General features: G+C 44.3%; 3 protein-coding genes across 18 annotated transcripts in view; 1 reads left to right on the top strand and 2 right to left on the bottom strand.

The window, feature by feature from the left end:
- The window catches only part of LOC110504679 (vascular endothelial growth factor A-A), a 22,258-nt gene extending 20,695 nt beyond the window's left edge, over positions 1 to 1,563 (bottom strand). For 9 of the 16 annotated variants that reach the window (XR_016491802.1, XR_016491803.1, XR_016491801.1 and 6 more), the window contains exon 1: positions 1,034 to 1,163. The gene's annotated coding sequence lies outside the window, so the exon portion shown is untranslated. Of the gene's footprint in view, positions 1 to 1,033; positions 1,164 to 1,485 lie in introns of those variants that run through there. The other 7 variants (XM_090220252.1, XM_090220250.1, XM_090220251.1 and 4 more) reach the window with 2 other exon arrangements.
- Positions 1,561 to 4,773, top strand: nudt22 (nudix (nucleoside diphosphate linked moiety X)-type motif 22). The gene is made up of 7 exons (XM_021583437.3): positions 1,561 to 1,764; positions 2,362 to 2,458; positions 2,580 to 3,309; positions 3,520 to 3,636; positions 3,800 to 3,897; positions 4,023 to 4,116; positions 4,325 to 4,773. Exons 2-7 carry the CDS (start codon positions 2,373 to 2,375, stop codon positions 4,439 to 4,441), a joined length of 1,242 nt encoding a protein of 413 aa, XP_021439112.3. The 5' UTR covers positions 1,561 to 1,764; positions 2,362 to 2,372; the 3' UTR covers positions 4,442 to 4,773.
- On the bottom strand, positions 4,502 to 16,715 carry si:ch211-107m4.1 (uncharacterized). The gene is made up of 12 exons (XM_021583423.3): positions 15,622 to 16,715; positions 15,180 to 15,315; positions 14,988 to 15,067; positions 14,647 to 14,892; positions 14,373 to 14,485; positions 13,917 to 14,183; positions 13,014 to 13,136; positions 9,855 to 9,956; positions 9,426 to 9,594; positions 8,852 to 9,172; positions 8,632 to 8,714; positions 4,502 to 4,926 (listed from the first exon to the last, which is right to left on the bottom strand). The coding sequence occupies exons 1-12, from the start codon at positions 16,532 to 16,534 to the stop codon at positions 4,804 to 4,806; spliced, it is 2,676 nt and encodes an 891-aa protein (XP_021439098.2). The 5' UTR covers positions 16,535 to 16,715; the 3' UTR covers positions 4,502 to 4,803.

Below are 16,715 nucleotides of genomic sequence, written 5' to 3'. Positions count from 1 at the left end.
GTGCTAAAACTACAGTCAGATTTTATAGCTATGCAGAAATCCCTTGCTGGTTTAAAACTTGTGCTTAATACGGGCAAAGCGAAATACATGTTGTTTTCAAACTCTCATAAGAATGTTTCAGATGAACTACATGTTCACTCATTAGATGGTTCTCCAATCGAAAGTGTTCCCACATATAAATACTGAGGCATTTGGATTGATGTGTATTTGACATTTAAAAAAACATATATAGTGAACAAAAATATAAACACAACATGTAAAGTGTTGGTCACATGTTTCATGAGCTGAAATAAAAGATGTTCCATAGGCACAAACACGTATTTCTCTAAAATGTTGTGCACAAATTTGTTTACATCCCTGTTAGTCAGAATTTCTCCTATACCAAGATAATCCATTCACCTGACAGGTGTGGAATATCAAGAAGCTTATAAAACAGCATGATCATTACACAGATGCACCTTGTGCTGGAGTCAATAAATTACAACTACAAAATGTGTAGTTGTCATACAACGCCACAGATGTCTCAAATTGAGGGAGCTGCAATTAGCATGCTGACTGCAGGAATGTCCACCAGAGCGGTTGGCAGAGAATTTCATGTTAATTTCTGTAACATAAGCTGCCTCCAAATTCGTTTTAGGGAATTTGGCAGTACATCCAACCAGCCTCCCAACCGTGTATTAGATCCTGTGGGCGAGCGGTTTGCCGATGTCAACATTGTAAACAGAGTGCCATTTTGAATGCACACAAATACCGAGACGAGATCCAGAGGCCCATTGTGAGATGCATATCTGTATTCCCAGTCATGAGAAATCCATCGATTAGGGCCTAATGAATGTATTTCAATTTCCTCATTAAATTGTTGCATGTTAAGTTTATATTTTTGTTCAGTATTAGCGGTGGCTATAAGCTTGCTAGCTAACTCGACTAAAGACACTGGGCTAAGCTTGTGACCTATGATGTCACGTGGCAAAACAAGTATTTGAACAACAAAAAAGCAATGGTGAATTGCAAGGGTAGAGAAGCATAGACGTACCGAAATGTTGTACTTTCTTCGCATCATAACAAATATACTGGGGATTGTGCTGGGGTGTAATCATTATACCGATTCTGTTGCGTTTACGCCAAACGCAAACTATAGTTTATATTGAACAAATTCAGGTAAGTCCCTCCCCATTTCGTTCCGTTTGCAACTGAAAACAAAATATATGTTCTTAGTGGACACATTCAGAACGTTAGCGCAGTTTCACTCCTTTTCAGATCGTTTATTCCATACTGAACACGACCACACACTACTGCACGTTTTGGGGTTAACCCTTCCTTGTCTTTCTATTCTCTACAAGATAATGCCTCATTGTTTCTCTTCTGGCTAATAACAACAAATACGCACATTTAATGCATTTCACACACTTTTGAGTTTTTCTTCAACACCCCAAAATAGTATTTTACTCATCAATGCATTCACAGCAGTTTACTTCATGTACTCACCAACCTCATGCCTCCTCCAATCAGCTGTAGAAGTGGGCGGTGCTGACCTGATTGTTATCACTCGTCCACTAAATCACTTCCTGGACTTTTAAGACCACATATTTTGTCAGATACTAGTATCTTTGTATTTATGTCTCTCAGCGACCAATTTTTAAATATGTTTCCAACTTTACCAAACGCTCGAGGCTTTGGTTCAGTCAGAGTCCATTCCATAAAAGTAATCTATATGTTCGTTAGGGCTTGACTTGTTTATGCTATAGCAGTGGAAAGAAGCTATTGGTAAGGATCAATCTTTCAAACTATAGCCGTGTTTGTGTCATTGATAAATTAGCTTGTCAGAACAAGGTGCTGGGTTCAAACGGTCAAACTAACTTTAGCGAGAAGCTGATTGAACTAGCTAGCTACTAGCCCAAGATGTACTCTTACGGAGCCTAACGTTACTCCTTGGGTGCCAGAGCCAGTATACCTCTGAAAATAACCTAGAAGGTCCTTGGACTTAAGAAGTAACGTTAGGCTCCGTAAGAGTACATCTTTGGCTAGTAGCTAGCTAGTTCAATCAGTTTCTCGCTAAAGTTAGTTTGACCGTTTGGTCCCGGCACTTTGTTAGTGACAAGCTAATTTATCAATGACTTATGTTGCTAGAAATGTACCATTATTGGGAATTCACGTTTAGATGGAGTATTTGGCTGTTTTGACTTTGAGAGCCACTTCGCCCTTTAAACAGAACATGTAAGGTCCTTGGACTGTAAGGAGTAACGTTAGACTCCTTTAGTCCAATATTGGGCTAGGTAAAACTATCCTTCCTCAATTTGAAAATTATCTTCATTTATTCTACACAAACATGAGAGCTGATTTATATGATTCCGATTTGATCAGGCTTAATCAGAATGGATCCTGAGGTCTCTGTGCTGTTGAACTGCACTGCCTGGGGAGGACTCCTGGAACCACAAGTGCAGGTGGAGCTTTCTGCCAGGTAAATTCAGAATTCATTACTTTCAATCGATAGTTGGTTGTTCGACTACTTCTAACTATAAAACCAGTTATCAAACACAATGAATCTATTGTCCTCTCACTCCATCTCTCTCTCTCTCAAGGTTTAACCGTCAGACAGAGCCAGCACTGGAGAGTCACATAGAGGAGGTGTGGACAGAGAGGGTGACCATGGAGCCATGGCTTTTCAATGGGGCCAAATTCAGGCTGCACTCTTTCAGTCTGGCCTCACCCCAGCCCTCCTGTCCACCTACACCCCAGCCTCCCTGCATGAATGGAGAAGGAGACAGAGATGGAAGGCAATGTAGCATTCAGGAGGAAGAGGGCCAACACGAGACAAAGGGGAACGCGGATTCTGAAAGAGCAGAGGTGCTCAGGCACCAAATAGACAGAGTCATAGGCGAACGACAGCATAATGATAAGGATTTGAGTAGCTATAAGCAGAGGGAAGGGAACCTCAGAGACACGCAAACCTCCACCCCAGGGTGCAGAGACCAACATCCTGCTGTGGGAAGCAGTGCAGCAGAAGCTCAACCCTTCCCACAGAGTGATGTGGGTGGGAAGGGTGAGGGGGCCACTCCCATCCTGACCCTGAGGTTGGGCCTGACCTGCTATAGGGACTTCCTGGGCACCAACTGGTCTCAGAGAGCAAGGAAGCTACGCCAGCGTGCGGAGGTGGAGTATGGGGATCCTCTGGCGCTATTGGCCCAGCCGCTGGGGGTGGGTGGGGTCTTGTGTACGGCTGACAGACAGGTGGTGCTGATCAGGAGGAGCCAGCAAGTGGCGGAGGCAAGGGGGCTGCTGGACATCCCTGGGGGGCACCCAGAACCAAAGGTGAGACGGGAGAAAGAGGTTGAAAGTTAAACCAATACTGTATGAAATGTGGTATTGTATCCTCCATACTTGTGAGGTTGGTTGGATTAAGTTTTGACACTTATTCAAAACGACTGTTGAACTGCAATCTATTTCCAGTGTTTGCCATACTTATGGCAACTTACTTATGGTATCTAATTACCTTTGCTGCCTCCTCCCCCTTTCCCCCAGGCTGTGTTTGAAGGCCTCGATGAGGAGGACAGGATCAGGGTGGAGATGCTGCAGTGGAGGGAGGAGGCTGTGGTCAGAGAGCTGTTCTCTTCTGTGTGCGCTGAGATCAGAGACGAGGTGAGACAAAGAAACATAGCTGCTGGCCATGAGACTGAGTGGTCAAGGACAGTCTGTTTGTTTATCCCCTTTCTTTCTCTCACCATCTATCATTTTCTTTCTCCATCTCTTTCATTAAGTTCGTCTTCATTCCTCTCATTACGACCCCACTGTCTGTCTGCAGGTAAATGTTCCTCTGTGTTCTCTGGGTGAGCCGGTACTGATGGGCATCGCTCTGAATCACACCAGTGCAGGCAGACCCAGTGCAGAGTTCTACATCAGGTACTCAAAGGAAATGACATCATAGAAAATAGCCCTTCATTATCAGGCCCATGTTTGATAACTGACCACAAAATGATAAGACATTCAGTATTATACCGTTCCTATGTTGTGTTGTCTGTCCCCAGTTGTTCACTGACTTCCACAGAAGTTCGAGAGCTTTACTGGCAGGGGGGCATTGAGGCCCAGGAGTCTACAGATATCGTGTTCTTGAGCCAAACAGTAAGGAGCTCCACAACAGTTACTGTTATCTGTGAAACTAATCTGTGCATAAAGAAAATGTAATGTCTAAGAACAGAGCAAAGCATATGGAAAGTTCATCATTGAAACATAGATATTGAACAATGTCATACAAATAGTTTATAAAGTTTATTACACATTAACATCTTATGTGTAATGAATCTCTGAATGTTTGTCTTGTGATTTGAAGGAGGTGCTACGGCTAGACCAGAGCACCCCCCTGTGGTCGGAGTTGTGTCCTTCAGCCAAGGGTGCTGTGCTGCTCTATCAACTAGTGCTGCCTGACCGAGAAGACAAAAGCGATTGATCAAACTCCAGCTACTGCACCGGATAAAATTTCCAGATGATGAAATTAATACAATAGACATTTTCTTCAATGAAAAAGCAGCGATTTAATGTTGTTGCTTTAAGAGACAATACTGTTGTAGAAAGTTAAGCCCCCCGCTATGAAAATGTCTGAGGAAACATTCCCTGAATATAAAGTTCCAGCAGTATTTCAGAAAAAGATAACTCCATACAAACGTTGCTTGATGTTTGACACTTAGGCACCTGGTGGAGGCACAATATTTCCCAACTTTGCATAAAAATGCTGTAAGATAATGTAAGATATAACCTGTATAATAAATCTTTATAAAACCACCTGCAGAATTTGCTGATCTCTTTAGATGTTTAACAGTAACCCTGGTAACGGTAACTATCGTAAGCGTAGTTCCTGTTACCATAGTAGTCCTGGTCTTGGTAAACCTGATTCTCGTTGCCGTAATAGTCCTGATCTTGGTAACTGTGATTCCACTGAACAGAGAGGGGGGGAGAGAGAGAGAATAGAATACATCATTCATACCTTAACAGAAACATTGACTGTGAGACTTTTAACATGTGAGACTGTCTAACGTGCTGCAAAATCGGTACAGGTACAGTGCCTTGCGAAAGTATTCGGCCCCCTTGAACTTTGCGACCTTTTGCCACATTTCAGGCTTCAAACATAAAGATATAAAACTGTATTTTTTTGTGAAGAATCAACAACAAGTGGGACACAATCATGAAGTGGAACGACATTTATTGGATATTTCAAACTTTTTTAACAAATCAAAAACTGAAAAATTGGGCGTGCAAAATTATTCAGCCCCTTTACTTTCAGTGCAGCAAACTCTCTCCAGAAGTTTAGTGAGGATCTCTGAATGAACCAATGTTGACCTAAATGACTAATGATGATAAATACAATCCACCTGTGTGTAATCAAGTCTCCGTATAAATGCACCTGCACTGTGATAGTCTCAGAGGTCCGTTAAAAGCGCAGAGAGCATCATGAAGAGCAAGGAACACACCAGGCAGGTCCGAGATACTGTTGTGAAGAAGTTTAAAGCCGGATTTGGATACAAAAAGATTTCCCAAGCTTTAAACATCCCAAGGAGCACTGTGCAAGCGATAATATTGAAATTGAAGGAGTATCAGACCACTGCAAATCTACCAAGACCTGGCCGTCCCTCTAAACTTTCAGCTCATACAAGGAGAAGACTGATCAGAGATGCAGCCAAGAGGCCCATGATCACTCTGGATGAACTGCAGAGATCTACAGCTGAGGTGGGAGACTCTGTCCATAGGACAACAATCAGTCGTATATTGCACAAATCTGGCCTTTATGGAAGAGTGGCAAGAAGAAAGCCATTTCTTAAAGATATCCATAAAAAGTGTTGTTTAAAGTTTGCCACAAGCCACCTGGGAGACACACCAAACATGTGGAAGAAGGTGCTCTGGTCAGATGAAACCAAAATTGAACTTTTTGGCAACAATGCAAAATGTTATGTTTGGCGTAAAAGCAACACAGCTCATCACACTGAACACACCATCCCCACTGTCAAACATGGTGGTGGCAGCATCATGGTTTGGGCCTGCTTTTCTTCAGCAGGGACCGGGAAGATGGTTAAAATTGATGGGAAGATGGATGGAGCCAAATACAGGACCATTCTGGAAGAAAACCTGATGGAGTCTGCAAAAGACCTGAGACTGGGACGGAGATTTGTCTTCCAACAAGACAATGATCCAAAACATAAAGCAAAATCTACAATGGAATGGTTCAAAAATAAACATATCCAGGTGTTAGAATGGCCAAGTCAAAGTCCAGACCTGAATCCAATCGAGAATCTGTGGAAAGAACTGAAAACTGCTGTTCACAAATGCTCTCCATCCAACGTCACTGAGCTCGAGCTGTTTTGCAAGGAGGAATGGGAAAAAATTTCAGTCTCTCGATGTGCAAAACTGATACAGTTTTATATCTTTATGTTTGAAGCCTGAAATGTGGCAAAAGGTCGCAAAGTTCAAGGGGGCCGAATACTTTCACAAGGCACTGTATGCTCTATCCTACCCTGTCTATAGCATTGACCTGTTTTGCACCCACACACCGGTACCAGGGTCTCAGAAAAATGTGGAGCAGGACATTTGATTATGGTAATTCATTTTAACAGAACATGAAACTCGGATGCAATGTGCTCCTTACCGAATTCCGATGCAGAATTTAAAGATGTTAGAATAACTGTTCACATTTACTTTTCCTCAGTAGACCAGTAAGGAACAGCAACATCACTAGCCTATGTCAATCTACTATCCCCCAGAGTAGAAACGTTAACCTATTCTATTGGTCAGCTAGTCATTCTGTGCGAGAAAGAAATAGCCTATTCCAAACACTCTGGGACAGTTGTGGGTCGACAGACCCGAAATGCATACAACCAGTAGGCCTAGGATGCATCCAAAACAACATTAAAAAGCAAGGAGTCTGATGCAACAGATAACGATTAGCTTAAAATGTTGATCAACTATTATTTCAAGGCAGTAGGCGACGCGTGAATGTTCGTACCAAACTGCAATTTAGCGGGAAAAAAACGTTAAAAGCCACTGCACATGAGAGCGTTTTCATGAGACCGGGATGAAATTACCGTATCTATTAGAAATGTAGTTAGAGTTGAGATAAAGATGCAACAACTAGCATGGGTTGCTAATATGACTAGGATTGGGCCTTTGGCTAACTCGACAATGAAATACATTTGAAAAACAACAGCTAAATAGGCTACTGTTTTCAATGGCATATGGAAGTCTTTATAGTTTGATTGGGTTTTGGCTAAGCTACTTTGAAGCAAGGTAAGACATGCCTCAGTGTAAAATGTTCAGGTTTCAAACAGTTAAGTATATGTTTTCAAAATACATACTGCCTCCAGCTCATTGCAAAGTGGTGTGAAGCCTGCCAAATTGCCTATGCACTTGAATGGAGAATGGGAAGCACACTTCAATTACCCGTTGAGAAATAAAAATAGTAGCTCTTTTTAATCTTTGCCATCAAAACAGCTCTCAACATGCAATTGCATTTAGAATTGTTGCACAATGATTGGGCTTATTATAAAAGCACTTTTCACTCCAGCAGCAATTAACAAGCTGTTTGATGAGCTGTAGCAGCAACTCTCATGTTACATTGACAGGTATTTCAATCAATAGGCTAAAATACATTTTCGCAATGGGATTTGTTTTCTTCTCCTGGACAATTGGCCGGGGACATTTTTATTTATCGGCTTTTTAAAAATTACTCTTCTTGTTGCCAAAAGCCGGCTATTACCGCTAATGGAAACCCTGACAGATACCCAATGTGCATGCCTGTTTGTGTGCGTGTGTACCACTACCTGTCTGTAGCATGCTTCCTGTCTGTAGCATTCTAGCTGTTTGTTGTAGTTTAGCTGTCTATTGTACTCCCTGCATGCTTCATGATTAAAGTCATGGCTGCGGTACTGGTAGTTCGCTCCATTGAACGGTTCATCCTGCCAGATAAATATCACAGAAATGTGTCACCTAGGCTCTAGATCCTATAGCCCTGCCCCTAGGTCCTATAGCCCTGCCCCTAGGTCCTATAGCCCTGCCCCTAGATCCTATAGCCCTGCCCCTAGGTCCTATAGCCCTGCCCCTAGGTCCTATAGCCCTGCCCCTAGGTCCTATAGCCCTGCCTCTAGATCCTACAGCCCTGCCTCTAGATCCTACAGCCCTGCCTCTAGATCCTATAGCCCTGCCCCTAGGTCCTATAGCCCTGCCCCTAGGTCCTATAGCCCTGCCCCTAGGTCCTATAGCCCTGCCTCTATATTATCCTGTAGATTATATACCCTTGCCTCTAGATTATGTACCCCTGCTTCTAGGTTATATACCACTGTCTCTAGATCATATACACCTGCCTCTAGATTATCCTCTAGATTATGTACCCCTGCTTCTAGGTTATATACCACTGTCTCTAGATCATATACCCCTGCTTCTAGATCATATACCCCTGCAGCATGGTTTCCAATCTGCTATATCAGCAACTCTCTACTATATCATTCCAGTCTTTTTCTGTCCTATCCAATAAACTAATCATTTTAAATCAATAAAAAATCCCCAAAATGTATGAATTAATAAGGCGGAATATAAGGAAACTATGTAAAGGTGAAGTATGTTCATCAGAGGTTGATTGGATAGACGAGGACTCACATATCTGAGCTGCTGTGGTGTCCAGTACTGCTGATGACCATATGGGTATGGCTGCTCCTGGTTGAACCATGTGCGGTCCCAACCTACAGATAAAAAATGTTATTACTATAACCAGAAGAACCCCAAGGCGTGACATATTACCAGACCAAACACATTAAGGAATAATTACACAGTAATAGCGCCACTCAAGTTTTTCCCCCCATCAATCATTCTCCCTGACCTCTCAAGTCACCAGCCGCCACTGGATTGTACCCCCTGTCCATCCGGCCCCTGATGAGGGGTTTAGGGGGGTTATAGTCTTGCGTGGCCATCCTTCCAAATCTGGTCTTGTTAAGGTGATAAGACTGAAGTCCGAGGCTATGGGGGTTATTGTATCGGACGCGGGGTTTCTTCCGTTGTTTGGGGGCGGAGGGGACAGGGGGGAGCAGGCTTTTTGACTCTTTTTTGTACCCCTCCAAGAGAGCCTGTGCTTCCTCTCTGGCTAGCTCCACAAACAGCACCTTCTCCAGCAGGTCTCCCTGCTCTGGCAGAGTGCAGCTCACTGGGGAGGAGAGGACATCAACACAGCATCAAAAGCAACCATACCTTCAGTTAGGTTTTCCTTTCACTGTATAGGCTTGCACAGTATGTTACTCCATTAAACTGAATCTGTGTGAAAATGATGCAAATCAGAACAACTCAAAGACTGATATGCTGCGACTCTATAAACGTTTTTGAATTGTGTGAATGCTTACGAAATTATACTTAAAAAAGTCACTGCTGATTGGTTATCTTCTGTATTGTATTTCCCTCACCTTTGACCTTGTGGAGATCTGTTTCAGGGATCTTGTCCCCCTCCTCCTCCTGTTGCTCCTGCAGACGCCTCTTCCACTCCTCTTTAGATGGGAACACCACCACTGCCCTCCGCCTGAAACCCGCGAACCACAGCAGCCTCTGGCGCTGAGCTGAGGGGTGGACGTTGGGCTGGGGACGAACAACAATACATTATTGTCCAATTGTCTTTACAGAGAACTCGAATTCATATTTTTTGCTTGGTGGTATGCAGGAGGAGGAGAGGAAACAAAGAGAGGAGTGGCAGGAGAGAAATATTGTCTAAACTATCACCTTTAATTATGAACAGATTTGATTCCTAACCTATCAGTTAATATACCCTCACTCTTTCAGGAATCTAGCCAATCAGCAGACACTGCCTCCCCTTGCTGTCCTATCAAATAGCTACCTACCTGGTCCAGGATGTAGTTGCGTGGAGTTTGAGCCGCCACCTTGATCAGCTCACTGAGACACTGAGAGGCCTGCTGCAGCCTGCTCTCTCTACGACCCTGCCCCTGTGGAGAGGAACACACAGGTTTTTTAAATTTGATTTCACCTTTATTTAACCAGGTAGGCAAGTTGAGAACAAGTTCTCATTTACAATTGCGACCTGGCCAAGATAAAGCAAAGCAGTTCGACACATACAACAACACAGAGTTACACATGGAGTAAAACAAACATACAGTCAATAATACAGTAGAAAAATAAGTCTATATACTATGTGAGCAAATGAGGTGAGATAAGGGAGGTAAAGGCAAAAAAGGCCATGGTGGCAAAGTAAATACAATACAGCAAGTAAAACACTGGAATGGTTGATTTGCAGTGGAAGAATGTGCAAAGTAGAGATAGAAATAATAAGCAAAGGCAAAGGAGCAAAATAAATATATAAATACAGTAGGGAAAAGGTACAGCTAACAACATACAGACACACACCTTTGGAATTGATATAATCAATAGATGAATAAACCTATGAAGTGTTAGTGTTATAATGGTGTTATAGTGTTATAATGTGTTATAATGGTGTTGTGTTATAATGGTGTTATAGTGTTATAATGGTGTTATAATGGTGTTATAATGTGTTATAATGGTGTTGTGTTATAATGGTGTTATAGTGTTATGTGTTAAAGTGTTATAATGGTGTTAGTGTTATAATGGTGTTATAGTGGTATGTGTTAGTGTTATAATGGTGTTATGTGTTATAGTGTTATAGTGTTATGTGCTATAGTGTTATGTGTTATAGTGTTATAATGGTGTTATAGTGTTATAATGTGTTATAATGGTGTTATGTGTTATAGTGGTGCTATGGTGTTAGTGTTATAATGGCGTTATAGTGTTGTGTTATAATGTGTTATAATGGTGTTATGTGTTATAGTGTTATAATGTGTTATAATGGTGTTAGTGTTATAATGGTGTTATAGTGTTATGTGTTATAGTGGTGTTATGGTGGTGTACAAAAACACCCTGTGGCGTACTGCACTAGCATCGAATAGTCCCTGCAATTTGCAACTTTTCAGGGAAATCAGGAACCAATACACACAGTCAGTTTGGAAAGCAAAGGCTAGCTTTTTCAAAGAGAAATTTGAATCCTGCCGCACTAATTCCAAAAGGTTTTGGGACACTGTAAAGTCCATGGAGAATAAGATAACTTCCTCCCAGCTGCCCACTGCACTGAGACTAGGAAACACTGTCACCACCGATAAATCCACAATAACCAAGAATTTCAATAAGCATTTCTCTACGGCTGTTCAAACCGCCATCAATACAAGACAATACTGTGCAGCCGTGTCCCACCGTACCTTCTCCGCTATGCAATCTGGTTTCCGAGCTGGTCATGTGTGCACCTCAGCCACGCTCAAAGTCCTAAACGATATCATAACCGTCATCAATACAAGACAATACTGTGCAGCCGTGTTCATCGACCTGGCCAAGGCTTTCAACTCTGTCAATCACGTATTCTTATCGGCAGACTCAACAGCCTTGGTTTCTCTAATGACTGCTCGCCTGGTTCACTAACTACTTCTCAGGTAGAGTTCAGTGTGTCAAATCGGAGTGCCTGTTGTCCGGACCTCTAGCTAGCGGTCTCTATGGGGGTGCCACAGGGTTCAATTCTCGGGCCGACTCTTTTCTCTGTATACATCAATGACGTCGCTCTTGCTGCTGGTGATTCTCTGATCCACCTCTATGCAGACGACACCATTCTGTATACATCTGGCCCTTTTTTGACACTTGTGTTAACAAACCTCCAAACGAGCTTCAACGCCATACAACACTCCTCCCGTGGCCTCAAACTGCCCTTAAATGCTAGTAAAAAACAAAATGCATGCTCTTCAACTGATGGCTGCCCGCCCCCGCCCGCCCGTCCAGCATCACTACTCTAGACAGTTATGACTTAGAATATGTGGACAACTACAAATACATAGGTGTCTGGCTAGACTGTAAACTCTCCTTCCAGACTCACATTAAGCATGTCCAATACAAAGTTAAATCTAGAATCGTCTTCCTATTTCGCAACAAAGCCTCCTTCACTCATGCTGCCAACATACCCTCATAAAACTGACCATCCTACCGATCCTTGACTTCGGGCGATGTCATTTACAAAATAGCCTCCAACACTCTACTCAGCAAACTGGATGCAGTCTATCACAGTGCCATCCGTTTTGTCACCAAAGCCCCATATACTACCCACCATATACTACCCACCCTGCGACCTGTGTGCTCTCGTTGGCTGGTCCTCACTACATATCCGTCGCCAAACCCACTGGCTCCAGGTCATCTATAAGTCTTTGCTAGGTAAAGCCCCCCCTTATCTCAGCTCACTGGTCACCATAGCAACACCCACCCGTAGCACGCTCTCCAGCAGGTATATTGCACTGGTCACCCCCAAAGCCAACATCTCCTTTGGCCGCCTTTCCTTCCAGTTCTCTGCTGCCAATGACTGGAACGAATTGCAAAAATCACTGAAGTTGGAGACTTATATCTCCCTCACTAACTAAGCGTCAGCTGTCAGAGCAGCTTACCGATCGCTGCAGCTGTACACACCCATCCATCCAACCAACTACCTACCTCATCCCCATATGTTTTTGTTTTTCTGCTCTTTTGCACACCAGTATTTCTACTTGCACATCATCATCTGCACATCTATCACTCCCGTGTTAATTTGCTAAATTATAATTACTTCGCTACTATGGCCTATTTATTGCTTTACCTCCTTACTACATTTGCACACACTGTATACAGATTTTTCTATTGTGTTATTGACTGTATGTTTGTTTATCCCATGTGTAGCTCTGTGTTGTTGTTTTTGTCGCACTGCTTGCTTTATCTTGGCCAGGTCGCAGTTGTAAATGAGAACTTGTTCTCAACTGGCATGCCTGGTTAAAGAAAGGTGAAATAAAAAATAATAATAATAGTGTTATAATAATGTTATGGTGATATAATGGTGTTATAATAGTGTTATAATATTACTATGGTGATATAATGGTGTTATAATAATGTTATGGTGTTATAATGGTGTTATAATAGTGTTATAATGGTGTTATAATAGTGGGAAGTTGTGTGTCTGGTGGTCTGACCTTCATGCAGGGTAGGAGGCCTGCGGTGCCCAGCAGGGTGTATCTCTTCTCTGGGTATTGCTTCATGTGAGCCCTGGCCCAGTGGGTCTTACCTGCCCCTGGCAGACCCACCATCATCAACACCTGAAAATGAGAGAGGAGGCAGAGGGGTAGAGTGAGGAGGGAGAGGGGTAGAGCGAAGAGGGAGAGGGGTAGAGCGAAGAGGGAGAGGGGTAGAGCGAAGAGGGAGAGGGGTAGAGAGGGGAGGGATAGGGTGAGGAGGGAGAGGGTAGAACAAGGAGGGAGAGGGGTAGAACAAGGAGGGAGATGGGTAGAGAGGGGAGGGGTAGAGTGAGGAGGGAGAGGGGTAGAACAAGGAGGGAGAGGGGTAGAGAGGGGAGAGGTAGAGTGAGGAGGGAGAGGGTAGAACAAGGAGGGAGAGGGGTAGAACAAGGAGGGAGAGGGGTAGAACGAGGAGGGAGAGGGGTAGAACGAGGAGGGAGAGGGATAGAACAAGGAGGGAGAGGGGTAGAGAGGGGAGGGGTAGAGTGCGGAGGGAGAGGGGTAGAGCAGGGAGGGAGAGGGGTAGAGCAAAGAGGGAGATGGTAGCGTGAAGAGGGAGAGGGGTAGAGCGAGGAGGGAGAGGGTTAGAGAGAAGAGGGGTAGAGAGAAGAGGGAGAGGGTTAGCGAGAAAAGGGGTAGAGGGGAGAAGGAGAGGGTTAGAGAGAAGAGGGGTAGAGGGGAGACAGAAGAGGGAGAGGGGTAGAGAGAAGAGGGAGAGGGGTAAAGAAAAGAGGGAGAGGGGTAGAGAGAAGAGGGAGAGGGTGGAGAGAAGAGAGAGAGGGGTATAGCATGAATAAAGTGCACACAGGCCAGCGAATAGAGTTCATGTTAGTGCTGGCAGCCATTGCTCTGCTCTCTCACCTCACACTGCAGTTTGGAGGTTGGTGGGGTTGGGGCACTGAGCCTTTGTCCAGCAGGTAGGGATGAGATGGGGGTGTACCCTGCAGGGCTGGGGTACCAGGGGGGAGACGTGGGGTCCAGGTTGAGGGTGATAGAGGTGTTTTTGCAGAGGACGTGGGGGTACAGCACAGAACCGCAGAGAGCAGCCGGACTCAGGTGGAACGCCATTCCCATAAGGCGACCGTTCTTATGGAAGGAGAGCTCAACTCCTTCCTCCTTAGAGAAAGACTATGGGTGGAAAGATGCAGGGAGACAGAAACAAACCCATAAACACAAAGCGAGGCAGGGATTACTTCAATAGTAAGGTTTGTATTTTTTAGATTCGGATTGTTATTATTAAAATGGCATTTCAACATGTCCTGCATTCAAGAAAGTGAGGGATGGGTAAAAAAACAAAAAAAAAATAGTGTCACTCACAGCATAACAGCCAATGACATCGCCCTCTGAAAAGGGCTCTCCAAACTCCTCCTCTTTCCCAGCCGTCACTTTTCTGCCTCTAGCGTCGTAACCGTAAGACAAGTCCTCGTCACCTGAATGAGGGGAATGAGAGAGAAATCAGCACAAATCATACAGAAACATTTCATTCATAAGACTCAATGAAGTACCTCTGCTAAACCATGGGACATTAATAACCAGAACATATCCACATAATTGGCACATTTTTTTGTTGGGAAAAAAGTTTGGTTCTTACCGAGCATCAAGTTGGAGTTCCAACGCTCCACTGACCAGCCCAGTCTCAGACCATGGTGCTCAGGGTCCTCAGAGTCCAGTGATGGAGACACCAGCTTTTTCTCAAACATAGCCTCGAAGCCCACCCTCCCCTGGTGAGTTCCGTGTGTCAGTCTGCATCCAGACCACAGGAGAGGGCAACGCTCCCAGAACCTTGGCTGGCCGCTGCAGCCGTCCCGGCCCACCTCAAAGTGCAGGTCACCGCCGTCTGTGGAGATTAGAGAGGATGACCAACTGACCATTAACACCACACTGGTCAACCAGGGCAATGAGAGAGAGGTGATCCCTCATAATTAAACTCACAGGAGTCTAGTCTGACCCGCCCTCCGTCTTCCTCGGCATCAACACCATTACTCTCAGGCTGAGGAGGTGGGGATTTGGCCCTGTGTGGAGAGAGTTTGGTCATGTTTAAAGACACTGTCTGGTGGGTAGAGGATCATTTGCCCAGGCTCACTCGGAAAACCCTGCAGAGCTTGAGTCATGGAGGAAAGGTACCTGTTGTACTGGATCTCCTCCTTGAATTCGTAGTAGGCCCTGCCTCTGGTTCTCTCACCCTGAGCAGGCCTCTTTACCCCACGCTTCTCCCCTCCACCTCCAGCCCTATTTTCCTCATCTTTGTCCATGTGAAACACTGCAACGAGAGTGGGGGAGGAGGGGATTCTGATTGATTGATTACTCTAAAAGTGTAGGCCAATGTAAAAGATGGGTTATAAACCTGTAACATATGGATACCAGGGTTGGGGTCAACTCCATTTCAATTCAGGAAGTACACTAAAATTACAATTCTCTTCAGTGCTTTTCAATTAGGATTTGTTTTTAATTGGAGTTTGCTTCACTTTTAGAATTGACTGTAAATAAAATGGAGTTGACCCCAACCCTGAAGGATAACAATAAAAAGAATCATGACATTATTCAGTGTGTGTCATATCATATCTACCGGTGTCCAGGCTGGTCTGGTCACTGGCCACAGATCCCAGGCTGAGGCTGGATGCAGTGCAGCTTCCTCTCTGGGCCACCATGGAAACACTGTCCTCCTCCTCAACTCTGTTCTCCACGGCTGATCCTGCATGATCTTCTTTAGACTGCCCAACAACCAACATACTGGTGTCTTGATACACGATGTCTATCCGTGATATCTGTGATGTATTAAATGTGTTTTGAATGGGCCTGGTGCTCATGCTTGTTGTGTTTAGCTGGTTTGGTGTCGTTTTATCCTCCTCTGCTTCCTGTGTGGCAGTCCGTTTGGAGACTCCGCGTGCATGTTCTCCTTCACCCTGTTGTTCTTGAGCGCTCTCTTCTTGGGTGACATGTTGCTGTTGCTCTACTTGGTGATTTAACGAGGTCTGCTCCATCAACCCTTCTTTGTCTGCCGTGTTTTTTGCACACGGGCTCATGGTAAAAGTGCTGATTACACACACGTCTTCCAACTGGCTTGTTGACGTGTTATCAAGTTTGGCTGCTGATATTGCATGTGCCTCCGTGTCTGCACCCATAGGAGGACAATCCGCTCTAGGTCTCACCATCATCTCTGAACTTGCGGCGCATGCAACGTCTCCATCGTGTCCAGTGGCTTTCGCCTCCTCGCCCGGTAGAGGGACTTCTCTCTCCATCGCTAACACTGTGGATGCTCTGGGTGAATCGTCATCTTGTGGCTTCGGCTCTTCTCCAAGACCAGGGACTCCCTTGTCTTGTCCAAGATCGCTTGATTCTGGAGCTTGCAATTCAGCTTCGAAAGCGGACATCAACCGCCCAACGAGTTCTGCCTTCAGTCCTTTGATGTCCAGTGCTCGCTCTTTGAGCATGACTCGTAGTTTGGCCACTTTTAGTTTTTTGACTTCTGACAGTTTCATTTTCCACTGAAATGTGCGTTGCTTTTATCAAGTTAAAAACGTTACTTTACCTCATGAGCTTCCAAATGATTGTTCTGCAGTAAAAAAAATATAAAAAGCAAAAGAAAGCAACTGCTCGAAACAAAACACACCCAGAGACTGCTGTCCTGTAAAGTTCAATATACGATTCTACTCTCTGATT

Source organism: Oncorhynchus mykiss, chromosome 25 (assembly GCF_057628025.1).
Source record: "Oncorhynchus mykiss isolate SJ-2025 chromosome 25, ASM5762802v1, whole genome shotgun sequence".
Lineage (NCBI taxonomy): Eukaryota > Metazoa > Chordata > Actinopteri > Salmoniformes > Salmonidae > Oncorhynchus > Oncorhynchus mykiss.
This window is presented reverse-complemented; position numbering and strand designations above follow the sequence as displayed.

What these genes read in the sequence shown, in the direction of transcription:
- nudt22 (XM_021583437.3), top strand. Translation starts at nt 2,373, where the DNA reads ATGGATCCTGAGGTCTCTGTGCTGTTGAACTGCACTGCCTGGGGAGGA. An exon ending in CAGGTGGAGCTTTCTGCCAG is followed by an intron (nt 2,459 to 2,579) that starts GTAAATTCAGAA and finishes CTCTCTCTCAAG; the next exon opens with GTTTAACCGTCAGACAGAGC. An exon ending in GGGGGCACCCAGAACCAAAG is followed by an intron (nt 3,310 to 3,519) that starts GTGAGACGGGAG and finishes CCTTTCCCCCAG; the next exon opens with GCTGTGTTTGAAGGCCTCGA.
- si:ch211-107m4.1 (XM_021583423.3), bottom strand. Translation starts at nt 16,534, where the DNA reads ATGAAACTGTCAGAAGTCAAAAAACTAAAAGTGGCCAAACTACGAGTC. An exon ending in CCTCCAAACTGCAGTGTGAG is followed by an intron (nt 13,137 to 13,916) that starts GTGAGAGAGCAG and finishes TCTCATTTTCAG; the next exon opens with GTGTTGATGATGGTGGGTCT. An exon ending in AGATCTCCACAAGGTCAAAG is followed by an intron (nt 9,173 to 9,425) that starts GTGAGGGAAATA and finishes TCTCCTCCCCAG; the next exon opens with TGAGCTGCACTCTGCCAGAG.